Source organism: Piliocolobus tephrosceles, chromosome 6, assembly GCF_002776525.5.
Source record: "Piliocolobus tephrosceles isolate RC106 chromosome 6, ASM277652v3, whole genome shotgun sequence".
Lineage (NCBI taxonomy): Eukaryota > Metazoa > Chordata > Mammalia > Primates > Cercopithecidae > Piliocolobus > Piliocolobus tephrosceles.
The window spans coordinates 140,812,438-140,836,217 of NC_045439.1; the positions used below are offsets into that span (position 1 = coordinate 140,812,438).

At 39.2% G+C, this 23,780-nt stretch overlaps 1 protein-coding gene across 20 annotated transcripts in view; it reads left to right on the plus strand.

The window, feature by feature from the left end:
* Positions 1-23,780, plus strand: part of MAP2K5 (mitogen-activated protein kinase kinase 5) — a 273,801-nt gene that overhangs the window by 87,115 nt on the left and 162,906 nt on the right. For all 20 annotated transcript variants that reach the window (XM_023220742.2, XM_023220744.2, XM_023220756.1 and 17 more), the window contains 2 exons: positions 14,352-14,420; positions 14,510-14,591. In XM_023220742.2, coding sequence (XP_023076510.1) covers positions 14,352-14,420; positions 14,510-14,591 — 151 coding nt within the window. The remainder of the gene's footprint in view (positions 1-14,351; positions 14,421-14,509; positions 14,592-23,780) is intronic.

Below are 23,780 nucleotides of genomic sequence, written 5' to 3' on the forward strand. Positions count from 1 at the left end.
GCCCTCTGGTGACATTCAGGCACCTGAAGATCTTTTAAGTATGCCTTAAAATAGTCAGTTGTAAACTCCGTGTATTGTGATTCTTCTTGCCAAGAAGAGAAGACTTCTTTCTGTGTCCCCTGCTAAGTGGCATCACCATCTTCCTTGTCATGCAGCTCAAAACCTTACTAGTAATGTATTCCTTTTCCTTCTTTAAATATGCCACATCCTATGAATGGCTGTATCCTGTTAGAATTGTTCCCTGAAATATATCCATTTGCTACTTTCTTTCTATTCCCATCCTCATTACCATGGTCTTGGATCGAGCTCACATTACCTCCTACCTGGACTTTTGAAATAACTTCCTCACTGTACTTTCGGTCTTTTCTTTTCCTATGCACCTTTTACTCTGCCATAGATTTGAGAAGTTAAATCACAGATCTGACCGTGTCTTGCTAACTGCCTTCCTCAATCATGTACAACATAAAGCCTAAGATGTCTGCTTTGCTTCTGACTCCTTCAGCATACTGAAATACCCAAGCACCACACCTGCCAATAGAGTCAGGCTAGACACAACTCAGGGACGTTCCAGGCAGTTACCTAGGATGCTCCTCACTTGTTCCCATGTAGTTTGTAATTCACACTTCATCTCTGCCAAACTTCAGCATCCCAGTCTTGCCATGCCACTTTGGGTTTAATCTCTGCCACTGCTGGTGCTTGATCTTCCTGTTATTTTAAATCTCAGATTTCCTTAATGGACTCTGTCTTGAATTGCACTTACGACTGAAGCCTTTGCTAATGAAGTCCTAACCCCACAGAACCCCATTTCCAGTTCTGGGCTGTTAGCTAACTAACTGGTCAGGCCTGCCTTGCCCCCGACCTTCCCCACAAATTGTTCAGGCCCTCTACATATTGGCACCCACCTACCTTTATAAACATGCCCTCTGCTTTACCAATCTGTTACTTCCTGTCATGCCCTTTATCTCCAGTCTCCAGGCCTTTAGTAATTAAAGTTTTTATTTTTTGAGTATTATGCTAGATTTTTAAATTTTTTATTTATTTATTTATTTTTGATACAGGGTCTTGCTCTGTCATCCAGGGTGGAGTGCAGTGGCGTGATCTAGGCTCATTACAGCCTCCACCTCCCACATCCAAGAGATCCTCCTACCTCAGTCCCTTGAGTAGTTGGACCACAGGTGTGTATCACCATGCCTGGCTAATTTTCTTTATATTTTGTAGGGACGGGATCTCACTATGTTTCCCAGGCTGGTCGCGAACTCCTGGGCTTAAGTGATCCTCCTGTCTCAGCCTCCCGAAGTCCTGGGATTATAGGCATGAGCCACCACACCCAGCTATGCTAGATGTTTTATAACTATTATATTTAATCCTTTAAATTACACAGTAAGCCTGTCTATTTTAGATTAGGAGACTGAAACTCAGAAAGCTGAATTGTCAAAGATCACAGAGTTGGAAGGGATAAGGCCAGGTTGTAAAATGTTCATCTGCCTCCAAAGCCCATCTCTGTTACACCATGCAGCTTTTATATAACTTACTAACACTGCTCATCCCTCTGATGTCCATCTATCTTTTCATGGTTTGTCTCCAAGACACCTTTTTAGCTATCCACAGTGAGAAATTGGTCTCTTTCTCTAACAGTTGTATAGCATATATTTCTGCATCTTTTTTCTCATCTAGGAAACTAAGAATCAGAGCAATTACATTAGATTTGCTTATACCTTTTAGTAAGTTGAAACCGAAACTAAGACTCAGAGCCTCTGACTGCTGATGAAATCCGGAGTTCTTCTTCCATGTCACATCTAGTACAGCACCTAGAATGTGTTATGTGGCCTTATCAAGTTTAGTTTTAATAAGTTAAATAACTTGTGAGGGGGTACAACAGAGCTTCCTCTGAGATATTTTCTTTGACAATTCAGCCATATAGGTCCATAGAATTGTACAACTGGAAGAGACCTTGGAGATCACGGGTTACAGCCCCCACATTTTACAGAGGCGCTCAGCTCACTGAATGCAGCTCTGTCATACTACCTCGGTGCTCACTGAACGCGGCCCTGTCATACTACCTCGGCACTCACTGAGTGTGGCTCGATCGTACCACCTTGGTGCTGAGTGTGTAGCTCTGTTGTGTGCCTTGGCATTGGATTAACTTTTCTGTACCTCCTGAGCTCCCTTTTCACTAAGAGAATACTTTCACTAAAACTTGAGCACTATTTTCCCATCCATTGAGTTACTTTTCTGTTCCTTTTTTTGTCAGAAGTCTTAGATTGTTGCTGATGATATATTTAAAGATAGTCAATTCTAGGTTATTTACTCCAGGAGAGGGGAACCGTGTTATAAATCATCCAGAAATCTATCATTATTTGGCCTTGCCAAGTACATGATACATTTTTCATAATTTGATACATTTTGAATTATGTTTATATAGACTAATATTAAAATTATTATGCATTAGTTGGGTGTGGCAAGGGGCCAACAGCTTTTTCTGAAAGGATTAAAAGCAATTTTAAAGAAAGGCCATATTTACAGAATAGCTGTTAGGAAAGTAGAGACTGTCAGTAAATGAAAATAGTTGAGATTGACAAATGTACTGTTCACTAGACCTGACCATTAAACTGGGCTTTACGACAAGAACTGTACTGTATCACTTTGTATCTCTAGATTCTATAAAATATAGTAGATACTCACACTGAGTTGAATGAATGGATGATTTAAGAGCAGATAGGATTATTGTGATTAAACGCTTGTGTAGCCCTGAGCTTGTTGGTCTTTTAGGCAAAAACTATGTAACTTGTATAATAAGTCATAATCTAAGAAAAAGAAATTTACCATTTCTTCAAAACAGGCAGAATTTTTAATTCTTAGAAGTGTGTTATTTTGTTTCCAAATATTTGGAGATGTTCCATCTTTCTATTACTGATCTCTAATTTAATTCCATTGTGGTTACAGAGCACCCTTCCTATGACTTGAATTATTTTAAATTTGTTGAGACTTATGGCTCAGAATATGATCTATTTTGGTAAACAGTCCTTGTAAACATGAAAAGAATGTATAACCTGCTTGTGCCTGTAATCCCAGCACTTTGGGAGGCTCAGTAGGTAGATGACTTGAACTCAGGAGTACGAGACCAGCTTGGGCAACATGGCAAAACCCCATCTCTACAAAAAACAAAAAATAAAAAATAAAAAATAAATTAGCTGAGCATGGTGGTGTGTGCCTGTAGTCCCAGCTACTTAGGAGGCTAAGGTGGGAGGATCGCTGAGCCAAGGACGTTGAGACTACAGTGAGCCATGATTGCACCACTGCATTCTAGTCTGAGTGACAGAGTAAGACCTCATCTCAAAAAAAAAAAAAAGGATGTATCATCCACTGTGTAGGGTATTGTATAATGTCAATTAGATCAAGTTAACTGATAGTGTTATTCAACTCTTCTATAGCTTTGCTGATTTTTATCGAGTTGTTCTATCAGTTATTGAAAGAACAATACTCAACAATAATTATGGCCTACAGTTCTGCTATTTTTTACTTAATGTTTTTGAAGATATATTCTTAGGTTCATTTATGTTTGTTAGGTCCTCTTGATGAATTGGCCTCACTGACATTATGAAGTAACTTTCGTCCATGATCATATTCTTTGCTCTGAAATTTATAGTCTGATATTAAATTATAGGCTTTATTTTGACTAGTGTTAGCATGATTTTTTTTTACTTTTAACCTATTGTGTCATTATTTTTGAAATGTATTTCATGTAGGCAGCATATAGTTGGGTCTTATTTTTTAATCCAGTTGGATGGTCTTTGCTTTTTAAGTGAGTGGATTGCGACTATTTACATTTCATATGATTATTGATATGGTTGGATTCAAATCTGTCACTTTGCTCTTTGTTTTCTATTTGTTCTGCCTGTATGCCCTCCTTTTTAAGTGATGGCTTTAGAATTCATAACTTAACATAGTCTCCCTATGTAAATAGTACTGTACCACTTTATAGTTTAGAAATCTTACAATGGTGTATTTTCATTTCCCTCATTCCAGCCTTTGTTTTATTGTCATGCATTTTACATCATCATATGCTGGAAACCCCAAAATACATTGTCACTGCTTTTGCTTTAGATATTTATCTTTTAAAGACATTTAAAAAGTAAGAAAAATAGTATTTTATTTTTATTCATGTATTTACCAATTCCAGTGCTCTTCATTCATTTGTGTGGTTCAGATTTCCATGTATATTATTTTCCTTCTGTCTGAATGATTTCTTCCTTTACATTTCATATAGTGTAGGTCTTTTGGTATTCTTTCAGCTTTTGTATGTCTCAAAATCTATATTTCACTTTCATTTTTGGAAAGTATTTTAATTTTTGCTGGATGCAGAATTCTAGGTTGACTGTTGTTTTCTTTCAGTTTTTTAAAGATTTCGTTTCACTGTTTTCTTTCTTTCCAGTGAGAAGTTTACTGCCATTTTAAATCTTTGTTTCTCTGTACATTAGAATTGGCTTTATTTCTGGCTGCTTTCAAGATTTTTTCTTTATCACTGGTGTTAAGCTGGTGTTTACATCTTTAATGTCTCTGCTTAACATGTTCAAAACTTCTTCTGCTTTTTTTTTAATTTTTATAAATAAAGATGGGGTTTTGCCACGTTGCCCGGACTTGTCTGGAATTCATGGGCTCAAGCAATCCACCAGCCTCCACCTGTCAAAGTTCTGGGATTACAGGTGTGAGCCAGGGCACCTGGCCTCCTCTGCTTTCTTATCTACTTATTCCATCATATGTGTCATATCTGGATCAGTTTTGACTGATTCCTTTTCTCCTCACTTTGGGTTGTATTTTTTGCTTTTTTTTTCATACCTTATAATTTTTTTTAAGTGAAAGTAAGTTTATTAAGAAAGTAAAGGCATAAAAGAATGGACTACTCTGCTTAGGCAGAGCAGTCATGCCTTATAATTTTTTTATTGGATACCAGACATGTGGCATGGGTGCTGGATATTTTTGCTCTGCTTTAAATATTTTTGAACTTTATTCTGAGATTGTGATGGTTAATATTGAGTGTTAACTTGATTGGATTGAAGGATGCAAAGTATTGTTTCTGGGTGTGTCTGTGAAGGTGTTAACATTCACAGAGATTAACATTTGAGTTAATGTTAACATAAGAGATTAACATTTGAGTCAGTGGGCTGGGAGAGGCAGACCTACCTACAATCTGGGTGGGCACCATCTAATCAGCTGCCAGTGTGGCTAGGATAAAAGCAGGCAGAAGTTGGAAGGACTTGACTTGCTGAGTCTTCTTGCCTTCATCTTTTTCCATGCTGGATACTTCCTGCCCTCAAACATCAGACTCCCAAGTTCTTCAGCTTTTGCACTCTTGGACCCACACCAGTGATTTGCCAGGGGCTCTCAGGCCTTCAGCCATAGACTGAAGTTGGCTTCCCTGCTTTTGAGGTTTTGAGACTTGGGCTGGCTTCCTTGCTCCTCAGCTTGCAGATGGCCTATTATGGGACTTTACCTTGTGATCCTGTGAGTCAATACTCCTTAATAAATTCCCCTTCATATATACATCTATCCTGTTAGTTCTGTCCCTCTAGAGAACCCTGACTAATACAGAGATATTATTTAGTGACTTTTAAATAATTTGATTCTTTCAAGGCTTGCTTTTAAGTTTTATTAGACAGTACCAGCCCAGTGGTTAGTCTAGAACTAATTTTCCCTGTGCAACTGAGGTAGTACTCTTCTGAGTACTCTACCCAGTGCCTTGGGAATTGTAAGGTTTTCCACACTGACTGGTGGGAATACAAACTTTTCTTGCCCAGTATTAATCTGAAGATTGTTTCTTCTGAGCCTTTCTCGTGGTTCTCTCCCTGGCCTCAGGTGATCTCCTGACATCTATGTACAGATCATTCATTACTCAGCTGAAGACTCCAGGACCCGCTCGGCAGATCTCTGGAGCACTCTCCCTCAGGCCCTCTGCCAGCTCTCTGCCCTCTGCTTCTCTAGCTTCCTTGGCCTCCTCAGACTCTCAGTTTTGTCTTCTCACCTTAGGGAGATGGCTTATCTCTGCCTGGGTTCCCCTCCCTGCACTGGGGCCTGGAAACTCTCTGGTCAGCAAGCTGGGGAATCATAGGGTTCATCTCATTTGTTTTCATCTTTCAGGGATCACTGCCCCATTCTGGCTAATGTCCAATGTCTGGAAGCCTGTTGATTTGTGTGCGTGTGCGTGTGTGTGTGTTTTAGTACCTCTTCCTTTCTTTTTTTTAATTTAACTTTTAAGTTCTGGAGTACATGTGCAGGTTTGTTATATAAGTATACTTGTGCCATGGGGGTTTGTTGTACAGATTATTTTGTCACCCAGGTATTAAGCCTAGTACCTATTATTCTTGCTGATCCTCTCCCTGCCTCACCCTCCACCCTCTGATAGGCCACAGTGTGTGGTGTTTCCCCCTATGTGTCCACGTGTTCTTATAATTTAGCTCCCACTTATAAATGAGAACATGCAGTATTTGGTGTCCTGTTCTTGTGTTAGTTTGCTAAAGATAATGACCTCCAGCTCCATCCATGTTCCTGCAGAGGACATTATCTCATTGTTTTTTATGACTGCATAGTATTTCATGGTGTGTATGTACCACATTTTCTTTATCCAGTCTACCAGTGATGGGCATTTAGGTTGATTCCATGTCTTTGCTATTGTGAATAGTGCTGCAATGACCATTTGCATGCATGTGTCTTTATAATAGAATGCTTTGTATTCCTTTGGGTATATACCCAGTAATGGGGTTGCTGGGTCAAATGGTATTTCTGTTTTTAGGTCTTTGAGGAATCAATGCACTGTCTTCCACAATGGTTGAACTAATTTACACTCCCTCCAACAGTGTAGAAGCATTCGTTTTTCTCCACAACCTTGCCAGCATCTGTTATTTTTTGACTTTTTAGTAATAGCCATTCTTACTGATATGAGATGGTATGTTATTGTGATTTTGATTTGCGTCTCTCAAATGATCAGTGATGTTGAGCGTTTTTCCATGTGATTGTTGGCCTCGTGTATATATTCTTTTGAAAAGTGTCTGTTTATGCCTTTTGCCCACTTTTTAATGGGGTTTTTTTTCTTACAAATTTCTATAGACTCCTTCCTTATACCCCTTTATTACAAAAATTAACTCAAAATGAATTAAAGACTTAAATGTAAAACCCAAAGTACAAAAACCCTGGAAGACAACTTAGGAAATACCATTCCGGACATAGGAATGGGATAAAGATTTCATGATGAAGACACCAAAAGCAATTGCAACAAAGGCAAAAATTGACAAATGGGATCTAATTAAACTAAAGAGCTGCACAGCAAAGGAAATTATAAACAGGATGAACAGACAGCCTACAGAATGGGAGAAAATTTTTGGAAACTATGCGTCTGATAAAGATCTAATATCCCTTTGCTTTCCTTACACTACTCTAATCCAGATGCTTGGCTTTTTTCTTGTCAGACATGTATACCAGATTTTGAATTGTTCTCAGTAAATAGAAGCTACCATTTATTGATGATTTATGCAATGCTAAGCATTTTGCATGCATTTTTTAAATTAATACTCACAACAACCTTTTGTAACTCTTATTGATTCCCATTTTACAAAAGCTGAGGCACAGAGAAGTTAAATAACTTGACCAAGGTCCCACATCTGATAAGTAGTAGAGCCAGGAGTTAAACCTGGGTAGTCTTGTCCTAAATGCCTGTAACCCCCTGCTGGTGCTGCTCACTGCTCTCAGATTTGCCTTGCCAAGGATCATCCTGGTCACATTTCTTTCCCTCTCAAAAGTCTTCAGTGGCTTCACGTCACTTCCCAGATAAACTAAAGACTTTAGAGGATGGAATTCAAGATCCTCCACTATATGTCATCAGTCAGCTTCTATAGCATTATCTTACATGTTTCAGTCCTGTATGTCTTTTAAGTTGAACTCATTGCCTTATCTGAACTCAGGTACTTTCTCACTTCAACACTTTGATTCGCGTATTCCTCTCTAATTAGAATGCTTTCACCTGTATCTCCACCTATCAAAATCTTTAACACCCTTCAAGGATCAGCTGAAAAGCCTGCTCCTCCATTGAACTTTTCTGGATAAGCCTTGTCACATATGGTCTATCTCTCACTCACTCATTTTCTTCTTTGAATCTTTCTAGAATTCCCTGTATATGCCTTTTAAGGGTGTTATCACCAACTGCCTTGTATTTTGCTATTAGTATACCTGTACATTTCCCCTATTATATTGAAATCTTTTTGTAAGTGGGAAACAAATCTTATTTATCTTCTTGCCTTACTCCGTGATTCCTGTAGATCCTTGCGTACAGGGTATAGTACAAAGTATTACACATAATGAGTAAGTGTTCAACACATAATTTGTTGAATGACTGAATGAATAAATTTTTGTTCTTCTGTTTGTTCTTTAGTTCATTCATCTTTTAAAGTAACATCTTAAAAGCAAGTTCAGCTCACATACGAAATATCTCATAGCATTCTTTATATGGACCATTGCTCTCACCCAGAATATTTTGTAGCTTTTTTTTATATTAAAGGGTGAAATGGAAGGTTAAGAGTTAGAAGCGTATTTGATCTTTTCCTGACCCTCTCCTGACTTTTGTGTGACTTCAAGCATGTCACTTGAACCTCCCAGTGACCTCAGCTGTGAAACGGGGCTGCCTGGTGTCACAGAGGGATTGCGAAGAGCAGCACATCACAGTCCTTGTCCAAACAGAATCATCTGCAGGGTCTGACGCCTGCATGGAATGATGAGGGAAATTTAATTTTCCAAGTAAAGTAGTCAGTTTGACCCACAGTTTGAATGTCTGTGGGCACAATTAGATGAGTCCTTGAAAATCTGTTACTTTTCCTACTCAAAATGTTTCTGATGTTATGCTTGTAAATGTTCTAATTTTTTAGACAAAAAAGCATATTGTAAATATTTCCCTTTTTAGACTTCTGAGGTAGGAATATATTACAAGATATTTTTTAAAGAAGTTGAATTTTGGAAAGAATAATGCACCATGAATTTCTGTTCTACACTATTGAATTTAGAAAATGTTCTGCCTCAAAGAGAACATTTTGAAAATGATGCTAATCACATTTTAAAGATAACTATTTCATAATGACCATATGTAATTCATGAAATGTGTTTTTACCTTTTTGTGTGTTTGTTTGGTGTAGGTAGTCAAGACAATTGCAGATAAGTAGAGCAGAAAACAAAAATACTGTTAGCCATCTTGTAAACAGAACCTTTTTATACCATTAATGTATTCTATAAAATCTTTCAAGTAGTAATGCTTGGAGGATTTAATATATTTCCCAGTATTGTTTGTTTTCTAAGTGGGAAAAATCCATCTAACAGGAAATTTCTTAGCATTGTATATTGCATGTGCTGATTATCATTCTTTGACTGCTTTGGGTTTCTGCTGCTTTTAAACTAGCATTTAAATGGACCATTTGATTAATCATTTGTATACTGGCTATAATCCTCCCAAATTTCCTTTCTGAGTTGTACATACTGTAAAAGACAATTATGTTGCCACAGATTAAATAAGTGAATTAAAACAGAATAGCAGCTTAATTTGACCTGTGATTTTACTCTCTTTCCCTTTAGTGAAGTGTGTGCCACTCCAGCAAATAAATGAAGTCATCCATGACAGCTTGTGATGAATTGCCGTATTTATACTGTATATTTTAATAGCCTCACACTAATTTAAATTGAGCACAGAGTAAATTATAATTCAGTCACTTGACTGCTTATATTTAACTTGACAACTCATCCTTATTTGTCCTGGAGGTGTAGTGGAGAGCAGTGGAAATGCACTAAGGTATTTCAGTTTCTCACTTAACCCTTTCTCCATGGAATGCTTCATATTCAAATTCTCTCCAGTTTGAAACATTTAGCACTTCCTAAGGAGAAAAAAAATAATGAAGACTCAGGAAGTCCGTACTTTTCTTGGACTTCAAAAAGAAAATTAGTCTTTGCCATGCTTTCGCCATTGCCTTCAAATAAGGAATTGGATTTGTTTATTTTTAGCAGTTTTAAAGCTCACTCACAAGAATACCCAGGGGAAGGAGAATTAACCTTCCACCCAGAGTGCCAAGTCTCCCAGAAAATAGAGAGCATTTGAGTAGAGTTATTTTAAGGAGGGTTTTACTTTTCCTCTCAAGTTCTCAGAAATTACTTTATTAGTTTTTTCATCATTTTCGAATCTCCACTATTCTAGACTAAAGCAAATACCAACAATGATCAAAACAAATTAGAGTACAGCGGATTAGCTCCACAAATACAGTATTCCTTACTACATTTTAGGTCAGTGTGGCATTTTTATTTATTTGGTGGTGTATGTTTTTCGTTTTAAATTCAATTGTAGAAATCAAGCAATCTATTTATTCTGTCTAGAAACAGCTTCTTATAAAGAGGATTATAGTTGTAAAGACTTTAGTTAAATCCCACATCACTTACTAGGCACTACTGTGAGTTAGACCCTGTGTGGATTGCTGAGCGGGGGATAGAAAAATGTACAAGACTCAGCCCTTGCCCTTGAGAGGCTCATAGCCACTCTAATCTTGAGACTTCTGTTTTTGGGAGATGAGGGATGCATGCAGAATGTACATATTGAAGGCCAGAGCTAGACATTAATTTTGATGGAGGGCTTTGAGGTGAGCTTCATGGAGGCAGTGGTGGCATTCAAGCTGGGTCTAAAAGATACAACAGGATTTTTTCAGTCAGTGCCTGGAGTGGAGAGAGGAAGCACACCCCAAGTAGAGGGAACAGCAGGAGCAAAGGCTGGAAGTAGGGGAAAACACAGGATATGTGTGTACACCAGGAAATGTCATCTGATTTCACATGAAGGGTGGGTTTGTGGTGGGAGTAGTGGGAAGAGGAGTTAGAATAAGTTGTCTGTATTATGGAAGAATTCCTTGAATGTCATGCTAGAGTTTTAACTTTATTGTAGGCGATGGGTTCTTGATCAAGAAGAACCCATCAAGGTTCTTGATTAAGGGAATGATATATTCACAGCCAGTAGTTTGGGGTTAATTCCAGGATGTTGGCTAGCAATGTGGAATCATGTCATTTCTAGGTTGGTGGTGGCCTGGAGATGCAATATATCTTAATAGTCATATATCTTAGCACTGAATAAATGGCATTTTTGAACCTTAAATAAGTGGTTCTCAAGCTTACTTTGGGTTAGGAATTACCCAGGGAGCTTTACAAAATAACAAATATGTGGGCCCAACCCCAGGGATTATCATTCTGTTGTTTTGGGGTAAAGCCTGCACCTTGGAATTTTTTTTTAAGTGCCCTAGGTATTATGATTTGAGGCCAGGGTTGAGAACCATTGATTTAAGGTCAGTAATAACTTCACTCCTTTTAGCAGAGCTTTTTAGAGTGAGAGATCCCTGGTACTTGTCATCATAGTAGGAATAGCCATAATATTTTATGCCGTAGGATTGAACTGACGCTAGATGAATTAATTTTGTTGGTAAGTTTTACACAAGAACAAAAATGTAAGTGAATATTGTTGGCAAATGACTATTGATCAGGAGAAGTGTTTAAATGTTTCTTGGCAGTTTTGTATTACACTTACAGTCTAGTTTCCTGAGAGCTTTTATAAATAACCCCAAAGCAAACTTTTTTTATTTTTATATTTTGAGGCAGAGGCTCGCTGTGTCGCCCAGGCTGGTGTGCAGTGGCATGATCTCGGCTCACTGCAAGCTCCGCCTCCCGGGTTCATGCCATTCTTCTGCCTCAGCCACCCAAGTAGCTGGGACTACAGGCACCCACCACCATGCCTGACTAATTTTTTTGTATTTTTAGTAGAGACGAGGTATGCCGTGTTAGCCAGGATGGTCTCAATCTCCTGACCTCATGATCCTCCCGCCTCAGCCTTCCAAAGTGCTGGGATTGCAGGGTTGAGCCACCACGCCCGGCCGCAAACTCTGGATAGAAACCACCTTTGCCTTTTTTCCCCCCACCTTCCCCTACCCCAAATCAACACCTGGCCAATGTCAGGGCTATAAAATGTACTTTAGAATTGTCCTTTTCTTTCCTTGCTCTATCAGCAGTTTACAATGCATCATTTGTGGTTTTTTTCTTCAGTATGATTATATATATGTTCTTCAGTTGTAATACAAAATGTAATTCAAAGTCAAATGGCATATAACTACACTATCATAATAATTCTGAATGTTAAGTTTTTGTCTAGAAATGTCTAGAGTCTGCCACAAATCATAAAAATTGTTTTCCACCTGTTTTATTCTCCTCACTGCCTTTTTAAAGTAAAAACAAGCTGGTCATTGTGGCTCACGCTTGTAATCCCAGCACTTTGGGAGGCTGAGGCAGGTGGATCACCCGAAGTCAGGAGTTCAAGACCAGCCTGGCCAACATGGTGAAACGCTGTCTGCACTAAAAATACAAAAATCAGCCAGGTGTGGTGACACATGCCTGTAATCCCAGCTACTCGGGAGGCTGAGGCAGGAGAATGGCTTGAACCTAGGAGGTGGAGGTTGCAGTGAGCCAAGATCGTGCCACTACACTCCAGCCTGGGCAACAGCGCAGGATTCTGTCTCTAAATAAATAAATAAATAAATAAATAAAACAATTACTCTTAAATTATTTTCACTGATGTGCTGAGTAGAATTTGAACAGTGTAGTCTTCTTTCTTTAAAAAATATGTGTTTGAAATAAACTAGAATTTATTCTAGATAAGTTTATAAATGTTTTACATGTATGGGTTATAAATCACTATGGGTAATATCACTCAGTGATTGATATTTTAAATAAACCATAAAGTACTGAAAAGCCCATGAGACTGAGTCCAGATGAGGGGGTCCTACCATTCCCAGGTTCTGTGGCTCCTGGGAAGGAAACCTGGTTTCCTCCTCACTCAAAAGAAGGGAGTTAATGAAATAAGATTTCTTTAAGCTTTAACTTTCTATAACAGTATCAGCAAAGAACATTACCTGACTGAGGGGGAAAAAAAAAGATGATATATTTTAAAAACTCCTTATTTGTCTCATAACTAAAAGCCCCACTTAAAATGTCATTTTTGGCTGGGCATGGTGGCTTACGCTTGTAATCCCAGCATTTTGGGAGGCTGAGGTGAGCGGATCATTGAGATCAGGAATTCAAGACCAGCCTGGCCAACATGGCGAAACCCCATCTCTACTAAAAATACAAAAATTAGCCGGGTGTGGTGGCAGGCACCTGTAATCTCAGCTACTCGGGAGGCTGAGGCAGGAGAATCACTTGAACCCAGGAGACAGAGGTTTCAGTGAGCAGAGATCGTGGCACCGCATTCCAGCCTGGGTAACAGAGCAAGACTGTCTCAAGAAAAAAAATGTCATTTTTTGGCCAGGTGTGGTGGCTCAGGTGGGCAGATTACTTGAGCTCAGGAGTTCGAGACCAGCCTGAGCAACATAATGAAACCCCTATCTCTACCAAAAATGCAAAAATTTAGCTGGGCATGGTGGCACGCCTGTCGTCCCAGCTACTCGGTGGCTGAGGTTGGGAGGTTTGTTTAAGCCTGGGAGGCAGAGGTTGCAGTGAACCAAGATCGCCCCACTGCACTCCAGCCTGGGTGACAGCATGAGACTGTGTCTCTAAATAAATAAAATGTCATTTTTATTCATCATCCTCCCTGCTTATTGCCTAGTGTCTGATCACAAATCACAATATAGTTCTTTTTTTTAAAAGACAGGATTTCGCTCTGTCACCCAGGTGAGAGTGCAGTGGTGCAATCATGGCTCACTTCAGCCTCAAATTCCTGGGCTCAAGTGATCCTCCCACCTCAGCCTCCCAAGTAGGTTGGGACTACCTGATCATACTATACCCAGGTAATTTTTTTTTTTTTTTTCTGTAGAGATGGGATCTTGCTATGGTGCTTAGGCTGGCCATATACCCCTGGCCTTCAGGTACCTTCCCACCTCAGCCTCCCTCTCAAAGTGCTGGGATTACAGGCGTGTGCCACTGCATGCGGCCAAGACAATTCTTTTATATTGGTTTGAGGGTCATTCCTATGTTCCTCTTTTGAAAATAGCCAGTGTGGCCAAAATAGAGTGCATAAATTAAGAGTGTTATAACTTAACTGACTTTTAAAGCCATTACTGTTGACCTTTGAGACCTGGCTTTTTTCTTTGGTCCCATCAATCACTTCTGTACCACCTCCCCCAGTTCAGAAGGACAAAAGGTTAGACAGATGCGGATACAGTTTGTATTACTGGGAATTATAGTGGTAAGAAGAAGGAAGTGGGGAAGAATAAAGGAACTACTATTTTTTTAGTTCTTATATTTCATAGTGATTATAGCTAATATAATTAGAAGATGAATAAATATTAATACCTTTCTATATTTAGGTCATACTACTAGATATTACACTGGAACTTCAGAAGCAAATTATGTCTGAATTGGAAATTCTTTATAAGGTAATTGTTTTCATAGTTTTTATTTGTAAAGCATGCCTATGTTATTGACTTGCAGGTTTATAACTACTTTTGTCTTATTTTTGTTACAGTGTGATTCATCATATATCATTGGATTTTATGGAGCATTTTTTGTAGAAAATAGGATTTCAATATGTACAGAATTCATGGATGGTGAGTTTTCCCTTTTATAATACTTTTTAAATGATTTTTAGAGTATATAGTGCTTTACAACCTGGTTTTGATATAGATATCAAGTAGAATTAAAAATAATTAAAATATGCTAATAATTACCTCATTTATACTCTAAGATTATTTTTGTGTTAAGTGTTCCTGGGGTTAAGTATTTTTAGCTGAACTTTAATTTCTTTTTTTTTTTTTTTTTAACTTGAAGTATATGGTTATTTTATTTTCTTTCACAGAGAATTTATTTTTTCCCTGGCAAAAGGTTAAGGTCACTAGCAAATCAAGATAACCTTCATTCTTTCAGGGAATATGAGGATTTTTTTTTTCTTTTGTTTATGTATTTATTTTTTTATTTTTTTATTATACTGTAAGGTCTAGGGTACATGTGCATAGCATGCAGGTTTGTTACATATGTATACTTGTGCCATGTTGGTGTGCTGCACCCATCAACTCGTCAGCACCCATCAATTCATCATTTATATCAGGTATAACTCCCAATGCAATCCCTCTCCCCTCCCCCCTCCCCATGATAGGCCCTGGTGTGTGATGTTCCCCTTCCCAAGTCCAAGTGATCTCATTGTTCAGTTCCCACTTATGAGTGAGAACATGCGGTGTTTGGTTTTCTACTCTTGTGATAGTTTGCTAAGAATGATGGTTTCCAGCTGCATCCATGTCCCTACAAAGGACGCAAACTCATCCTTTTTTATGGCTGCATAGTATTCCATGGTGTATATGTGCCACATTTTCTTAATCCAGTCTGTCACTGATGGACATTTGGGTTGATTCCAAGTCTTTGCTATTGTGAATAGTGCCGCAATAAACATACATGTGCATGTGTCTTTGTAGCAGCATGATTTATAATCCTTTGGGTATATACCCAGTAGTGGGATGGCTGGGTCATATGGTACATCTAGTTCTAGATCCTTGAGGAATTGCCATACCGTTTTCCATAATGGTTGAACTAGTTTACAATCCCACCAACAGTGTAAAAGTGTTCCTATTTCTCCACATCCTCTCCAACACCTGTTGTTTCCTGACTTTTTAATGATTGCCATTCTAACTGGTGTGAGATGGTATCTCATTGTGGTTTTGATTTGCATTTCTCTGATAGCGAGTGACGATGAGCATTTTTTCATGTGTCTGTTGGCTGTATGAATGTCTTCTTTTGAGAAATGTCTGTTCATATCCTTTGCCCACTTTTTGATGGGGTTGTTTGTTTTTTTCTTGTATATTTGTTTGAGTTCTTTGTAGATTCTAGATATTAGCCCTTTGTCAGATGAGTAGATTGCAAAAATTTTCTCCCATTCTGTAGGTTGCCTGTTCACTCTGATGGTAGTTTCTTTTGCTGTGCAGAAGCTCTTTAGTTTAATTAGATCCCATTTGTCGATTTTGGCTTTTGCTGCCGTTGCTTTTGGTGTTTTAGACATGAAGTCCTTGCCCATGCCTATGTCCTGAATGGTACTACCTAGGTTTTCTTCTAGGGTTTTTATGGTATTAGGTCTAACATTTAAGTCTCTAATCCATCTTGAATTAATCTTCGTATAAGGAGTAAGGAAAGGATCCAGTTTCAGCTTTCTACTTATGGCTATGCAATTTTCCCAGCACCATTTATTAAATAGGGAATCCTTTCCCCATTTCTTGTTTCTCTCAGGTTTGTCAAAGATCAGATGGCTATAGATGTGTGGTATTATTTCTGAGGACTCTGTTCGGTTCCATTGGTCTATATCTCTGTTTTGGTACCAGTACCATGCTGTTTTGGTTACTGTAGCCTTGTAGTATAGTTTGAAGTCAGGTGGCATGATGCCTCCAGCTTTGTCCTTTTGATTTAGGATTGTCTTGGCAATGCGGGCTCTTTTTTGGTTCCATATGAACTTTAAAGCAGTTTTTTCCAATTCTGTGAAGAAACTCATTGGTAGCTTGATGGGGATGGCATTGAATCTATAAATAACTTTGGGCATTATGGCCATTTTCACGATATTGATTCTTCCTATCCATGAGCATGGTATGTTCTTCCATTTGTTTGTGTCCTCTTTGATTTCACTGAGCAGTGGTTTGTAATTCTCCTTGAAGAGGTCCTTTACATCCCTTGTAAGTTGGATTCCTAGGTATTTTATTCTCTTTGAAGGAATTGCGAATGGAAGTTCATTCATAATTTGGCTCTCTGTTTGTCTGTTACTGGTGTATAAGAATGCTTGTGATTTTTGCACATTAATTTTGTATCCTGAGACTTTGCTGAAGTTGCTTATCAGCTTAAGGAGATTTTGGGCTGAGACAATGTGGTTTTCTAAATATACAATCATGTCATCTGCAAACAGGGACAATTTGACTTCTTCTTTTCCTAACTGAATACCCTTTATTTCTTTCTCTTGCCTGATTGCCCTAGCCAGAACTTCCAACACTATGTTGAATAGGAGTGGTGAGAGAGGGCATCCCTGTCTTGTGCCAGTTTTCAAAGGGAATTTTTCCAGTTTTTGCCCATTCAGTATGATATTAGTTGTGGGTTTGTCATAAATAGTTCTTATTATTTTGAGGTACGTTCCATCAATACCGAATTTATTGAGCGTTTTTAGCATGAAGGGCTGTTGAATTTTGTCAAAAGCCTTTTCTCCATCTATTGAGATAATCATGTGGTTCTTGTCTTTGGTTCTATTTGTATGCTGGATTACGTTTATTGATTTGCGAATGTTGAACCAGCCTTGCATCCCAGGGATGAAGCCCACTTGATCATGGTGGATAATCTTTTTGATGTGCTGCTGAATCCAGTTTGCCAGTATTTTATTGAGGATTTTTGCATTGATGTTCATCAGGGATATTGGTCTAAAATTCTCTTTTTTTGTTGTGTCTCTGCCAGGCTTTGGTATCAGGATGATGTTGGCCTCATAAAATGAGTTAGGGAGGATTCCTTCTTTTTCTATTGATTGGAATAGTTTCAGAAGGAATGGTACCAGCTCCTCCTTATACCTCTGGTAGAATTCAGCTGTGAATCCATCTGGTCCTGGACTTTTTTTGGTTGGTAGGCTATTAATTATTGCCTCATTTCAGAGCCTGCTATTGGTCTATTCAGGAATTCAACTTCTTCCTGGTTTAGTCTTGGAAGAGTGTAAGTGTCCAGGAAATTATCCATTTCTTCTAGATTTTCTAGTTGATTTCCGTAGAGGTGTTTATAGTATTCTCTGATGGTAGTTTGTATTTCTGTGGGGTCGGTGGTGATATCCCCTTTATCATTTTTTATTGCGTCTATTTGATTCCTCTCTCTTTTCTTCTTTATTAATCTTGCTAGCGGTCTGTCAATTTTGTTGATCTTTTCAAAAAACCAACTCCTGGATTCATTGATTTTTTGGAGGGTTTTTTGTGTCTCTATCTCCTTCAGTTCTGCTCTGATCTTAGTTATTTCTTGCCTTCTGCTAGCTTTTGAATGTGTTTGCTCTTGCCTCTCTAGTTCTTTTAATTGTGATGTTAGAGTGTCAATTTTAGATCTTTCCTGCTTTCTCTTGTGGGCATTTAGTGCTATAAATTTCCCTCTACACACTGCTTTAAATGTGTCCCAGAGATTCTGGTATGTTGTATCTTTGTTCTCATTGGTTTCAAAGAACATCTTTATTTCTGCCTTCATTTAGTTATGTACCCAGTAGTCATTCAGGAGCAGGTTGTTTAGTTTCCATGTAGTTGAGCGGTTTTGATTGAGTTTCTTAGTCCTGAGTTCTAGTTTGATTGCACTGTGGTCTGAGAGACAGTTTGTTATAATTTCTGTTCTTTTACATTTGCTGAGGAGTGCTTTACTTCCAATTATGTGGTCAATTTTGGAATAAGTGCGATGTGGTGCTGAGAAGAATGTATACTCTGTTGATTTGGGGTGGAGAGTTCTATAGATGTCTATTAGGTCTGCTTGGTGCAGAGATGAGTTCAATTCCTGGATATCCTTGTTAACTTTCTGTCTGGTTGATTTGTCTAATGTTGACAGTGGAGTGTTGAAGTCTCCCATTATTATTGTATGGGAGTCTAAGTCTCTTTGTAAGTCTCTAAGGACTTGCTTTATGAATCTGGGTGCTCCTGTATTGGGTGCATATATATTTAGGATACTTAGCTCTTCCTGTTGAATGGATCCCTTTACCATTATGTAATGGCCTTCTTTGTCTCTTTTGATCTTTGATGGTTTAAAGTCTGTTTTATCAGAGACTAGGATTGCAACCCCTGCTTTTTTTTGTTCTCCATTTGCTTGGTAGATCTTCCTCCCTCCCTTTATTCTGAGCCTATGTATGTCTCTGCATGTGAGATGGGTCTCCTGAATACAGCAGACTGATGGGTCTTGACTCTTTATCCAGTTTGCCAGTCTGTGTCTTTTAATTGGAGCATTTAGTCCATTTACATTTAAGGTTAATATTGTTATGTGTGAACTTGATCCTGCCATTATGATATTAACTGGTTATTTTGCTCATTAGTTGATGCAGTTTCTTCCTAGCCTCAATGGTCTTTACATTTTGGCGTGTTTTTGCAATGGCTGGTACCGTTTGTTCCTTTCCATGTTTAGGGCTTCCTTCAGGGTCTCTTGTAAGGCAGGCCTGGTGGTGACAGAATCTCTAAGCATCTGCTTATCTGTAAATGATTTTATTTCTCCTTCACTTATGAAACTTAGTTTGGCTGGATATGAAATTCTGGGTTTAAAATTCTTTTCTTTAAGAATGTTGAATATTGGCCCCCACTCTCTTCTGGCTTGTAGAGTTTCTGCCGAGAGATCTGCTGTCAGTGATGGGCTTCCCTTTGTGGGTAATCCGACCTTTCTCTCTGGCTGTCCTTAAGATTTTTTCCTTCATTTCAACTTTGGTGAATCTGGCAATTATGTGTCTTGGAGTTGCTCTTCTTGAGGAGTATCTTTGTGGCGTTCTCTGTATTTCCTGAATTTGAATGTTGGCCTGCCCTACTAGGTTGGGGAGGTTCTCCTGGATGATATCCTGAAGAGTGTTTTCCAACTTGGTTCCATTTTCCCCCTCACTTTCAGGCACCCCAATCAGACGTAGATTTGGTCTTTTTACATAATCCCATACTTCTTGCAGGCTTTGTTCATTTCTTTTTCTTCTTTTTTCTTTTGGTTTCTCTTCTAGCTTCATTTCATTCATTTGATCCTCAATCGCTGATACTCTTTCTTCCAGTTGATCGAGTCGGTTACTGAAGCTTGTGCATTTGTCACGTATTTCTCGTGTCATGGTTTTCATCTCTGTCATTTCGTTTATGACCTTCTCTGCATTAATTAGTCTAGCTGTCAATTCTTCCACTCTTTTTTCAAGATTTTTAGTTTCTTTGCGCTGGGCACGTAATTCCTCCTTTAGCTCTGAGAATTTTGATGGACTGAAGCCTTCTTCTCTCATCTCGTCAAAGTCATTCTCTGACCAGCTTTGATCCGTTGCTGGCGATGGGCTGTGCTCCTTTGCAGGGGGTGATGCGCTCTTATTTTTTGAATTTCCAGCTTTTCTGCCCTGCTTTTTCCCCATCTTCGTGGTTTTATCTGCCTCTTGATGATGGTGGCGTACTGATGGGGTTTTGGTATAGGTGTCCTTCCTGTTTGATAGTTTTCCTTCTAACAGTCAGGACCCTCAGCTGTAGGTCTGTTGGAGATTGCTTGAGGTCCACTCCAGACCCTGTTTGCCTGGGTATCAGCAGCAGAGGTTGCAGAAGATAGAATATTGCTGAACAGCGAGTGTACCTGTCTGATTCTTACTTTGGAAGCTTCCTCTCAGGGGTGTACTCTACCGTGTGAGGTGTGGGGTGTCAGACTGCCCCTAGTGGGGGATGTCTCCCAGTTAGGCTACTCAGGGGTCAGGGACCCACTTGAGCAGGCAGTCTGTCCCTTCTCAGATCTCATCCTCCGTGTTGGGAGATCCACTGCTCTCTTCAAAGCTGTCAGACAGAGTCATTTGCGTCTGCACAGGTTGCTGCTGCTTTTTTGTTGTTGTTGTTATTTAGCTGTGCCCTGTCCCCAGAGGTGGAGTCTACAGAGACAGGCAGGATTCCTTGAGCTGCTGTGAGCTCCACCCAGTTCAAGCTTCCCAGCAGCTTTGTTTACCTACTTAAGCCTCAGCAATGGCGGGCGCCCCTCCCCCAGCCTCGCTGCTGCCTTGCGGTTAGATCGCAGACTGCTGTGTTAGCAATGAGGGAGGCTCCGTGGGCGTGGGACCCTCCCGGCCAGGTGTGGGATATATTCTCCTGGTGTGCCTGCTTGCTTAAAGCGCAGTATTGGGGTGGGAGTTACCTGATTTTCCAGGTGTTGTGTGTCTCAGTTCCCCTGACTAGGAAAAGGGATTCCCTTCCCCCTTGTGCTTCCCAGGTGAGGTGATGCCTCGCCCTGCTTCAGCTCTCACTGGTTGGGCTGCAGCAGCTGACCAGCACCGATTGTCCGGCACTCCCTAGTGAGATGACCCCAGTACCTCAGTTGAAAATGCAGAAATCACCGGTGTTCTGTGTCGCTTGCACTAGGAGTTGGAGACTGGAGCTGTTCCTATCCGGCCATCTTGCTCCGCCCCTCCAGCTGAACTATAATTTCAAGAATTGAACTTCATTTTTATTGAAAATTTAAATAGAACAGATTAAATGCTAGTCTAATCGGTGGTTTGATATTTGATTCTTTTGCACAATCTGTTTTTACTTGCAAAACAGATGTTCTGTTCTTTTAATGTTTCAATAGCCAAAACAGATTTTCTTTTAAAGAAATCTATTAACCCAATGTCCTGTGTCTTTCAGAAAAAAATCGGTTCTTAATTGCAAGATAAGAAATTGTTTTTCAACACAGCTGTTTAGCCAAGATGTGTTTAATTTTCTTTGAACTTTAGCCCTTTCCTTCCCTCTCTATTTTTTTATTCATTTCTATTTTGTTAGTTCTTTCTTGACCTGAATATTATGACAAAATACAGATTTCTAGGGACATATCAGTGAAATGATGTAATCATTATTATTGTTTACCAATTTTAAACCTAAGCAGTCTTTAAATTTTGCATATTCAGTTTTCCATAATCTAGTCCATTAAAACACAACTTTAGAAACTATAGTTAGTTCCTTGTGGAGATTCTCAGTACATTACCAAAGCAATTAGTTTGTGCCCTGCAAAACTTTAATGAGCCAACGTTGATACCTTGATAGTATAATAAGGTGTATAACATGTTCTAAATTACTTACAGTAGAATGTCAAGAATTAAATATCTTACAGCCATATAGGTAAGGTAGTATGATAACTGTGGAGACTGACTAGAAAAAGTGGATTCACTGAGCCAATACATGTTGCTGTGTTGTAACTTTTATCATTCTTTCTTTGAAGTCTTCAATTTTTCAGTTCTACTCAAACATGTTTGTTGAGACCAGACATGGTGGTTCACACATGTAATCCCAGCACTTTGGGAGACTAAGGTGAGACGATTGCTTGAGCCCAGGAGTTTGAGACCAGCCTGGGCAATATAGTGAGATCTCATCTTTACAAAAATAATTTAAAAAATATGGCCGGGCGTGGTGGCTCATACCTGTAATCCCAGCACTTTGGGAGGCCGAGGCGGGTGGATCATTTGAGGTCAGGAGTTCAAGACCAGCCTGACCAACATGGTGAAAACCCGTCTCTACTGAAAATACAAAAATTAGCCAGGCATGGTGGTGCATGCCTGAAATCCCAGCTACTTGGGAGGCTGAGACTGAGAATTGCTTGAACCTGGGAGGTGGAGGTTGCAGTGAACCGAGATCGCGCCACTGCACTCCGGCCTGGGTGACAAAGTGAGACTCTGTCTCAAAAAAAGAAAAAAAAAAGAAAATTAGCCAAGCATGGTGGTACATGCCTGTAGTCCCAGGTTACTCTGGGGGCTGAGGTGGGAGGATTTCTTGAGCCTAGGAGATTAAGGCTGTAGTGAGCTGTGATTGTGCCACTGCACTCCACTCTAGGCAACAGAGTGAGACCCTGTATCAAAAAACAAATAAATTAAAATTTTTTATTGAACTATAACTCAGATACCATAAAATTCACCTTTTAAAAGTGTACAATTCCATGGTTTTTGATATACTCACAAGGTTGTGCAATCATCACCACTGTATAATTCCAAAGCATTTTTTTACCACCCCTCAGAAAGAGACTTCCTACCTATTAGTACTCACTCTCTACTTTATCTTTCCTCTAGTCCTTGGCAACCACTGATTTATCTTCTGTCTCTATGGATTTACCTATTCTGGACATTCCATATAAATGGAATCTGATAATATATGGCCTTTGTGTCTGGCTTCCTTTATTTAGCATGTTTTCAGTGTTCATCCATACTATTGCATATATGAGAACTTCATTCCTTTTTATTGCTGGATAACATTTCATTGTATGGCTATACTACATTTTGTTGACTCTTTCATTAGTTGATGGACATTTGGGATAGTTCTACTTTACGCATAATTATGAATAATGCTACTCTATATATTTGTGTACAAGTTTTTGTGGGGACATATGTTTTCTTTTTCTTTTTCTTTTTTTTTTTTTTGAGACAGTGTCTTGCTCTGTCGCCCAGACTGGAGTGCAGTGGCGCAATCTCGGCTCCCTGCAACCTCTGCCTCCTAGGTTCAAGCAATTCTCCTGCCTCAGCCTCCCGAGTAGCTGGGACTACAGGCACGTGCCACCATGCCCGGCGAAGTTTTTGTATTTTCAGTAGAGGTGGGGTTTCACTGTGTTAGCCAGGATGGTCTTGATCTCCTGACCTCGTGATCTGCCTGCCTTTGCTTCCCAAGGTGCTGGGATTACAGGTGTAAGCCACCGTGCCCAGCCAATGTTTTCAGTTCTTTTAGGTATATACCTAGGAGTGGAGTTGCTAGGTCATATGGTAGCTTTATGTTTAACTTTTTAATGAACTACCAAACTGTTCCAATTGATTTTACACCACTTTGCATTCATACCAGCACTGTATAAGGGTTCCGTTTTCTTCATATTTTTGCCAATACTTGTCATTATGTGTCTTTTTAAAATTGCGGCCTCGTAGTGTGACGTGGTATCCCATTTTAGTTTTGATTTAGATTTCTCTAATGATTAATGATGTTGAGCATCTTTTCATGTGCTTATTGGCCATTCATATACTTCTTTTAAGAAATATGTTTTCATATCCTTTGTCTATTTTTTAAATGAGTTATTGGGCTTTTATTGTTGAGTTGTAAGAGTTCTTTATGTATTCTAAT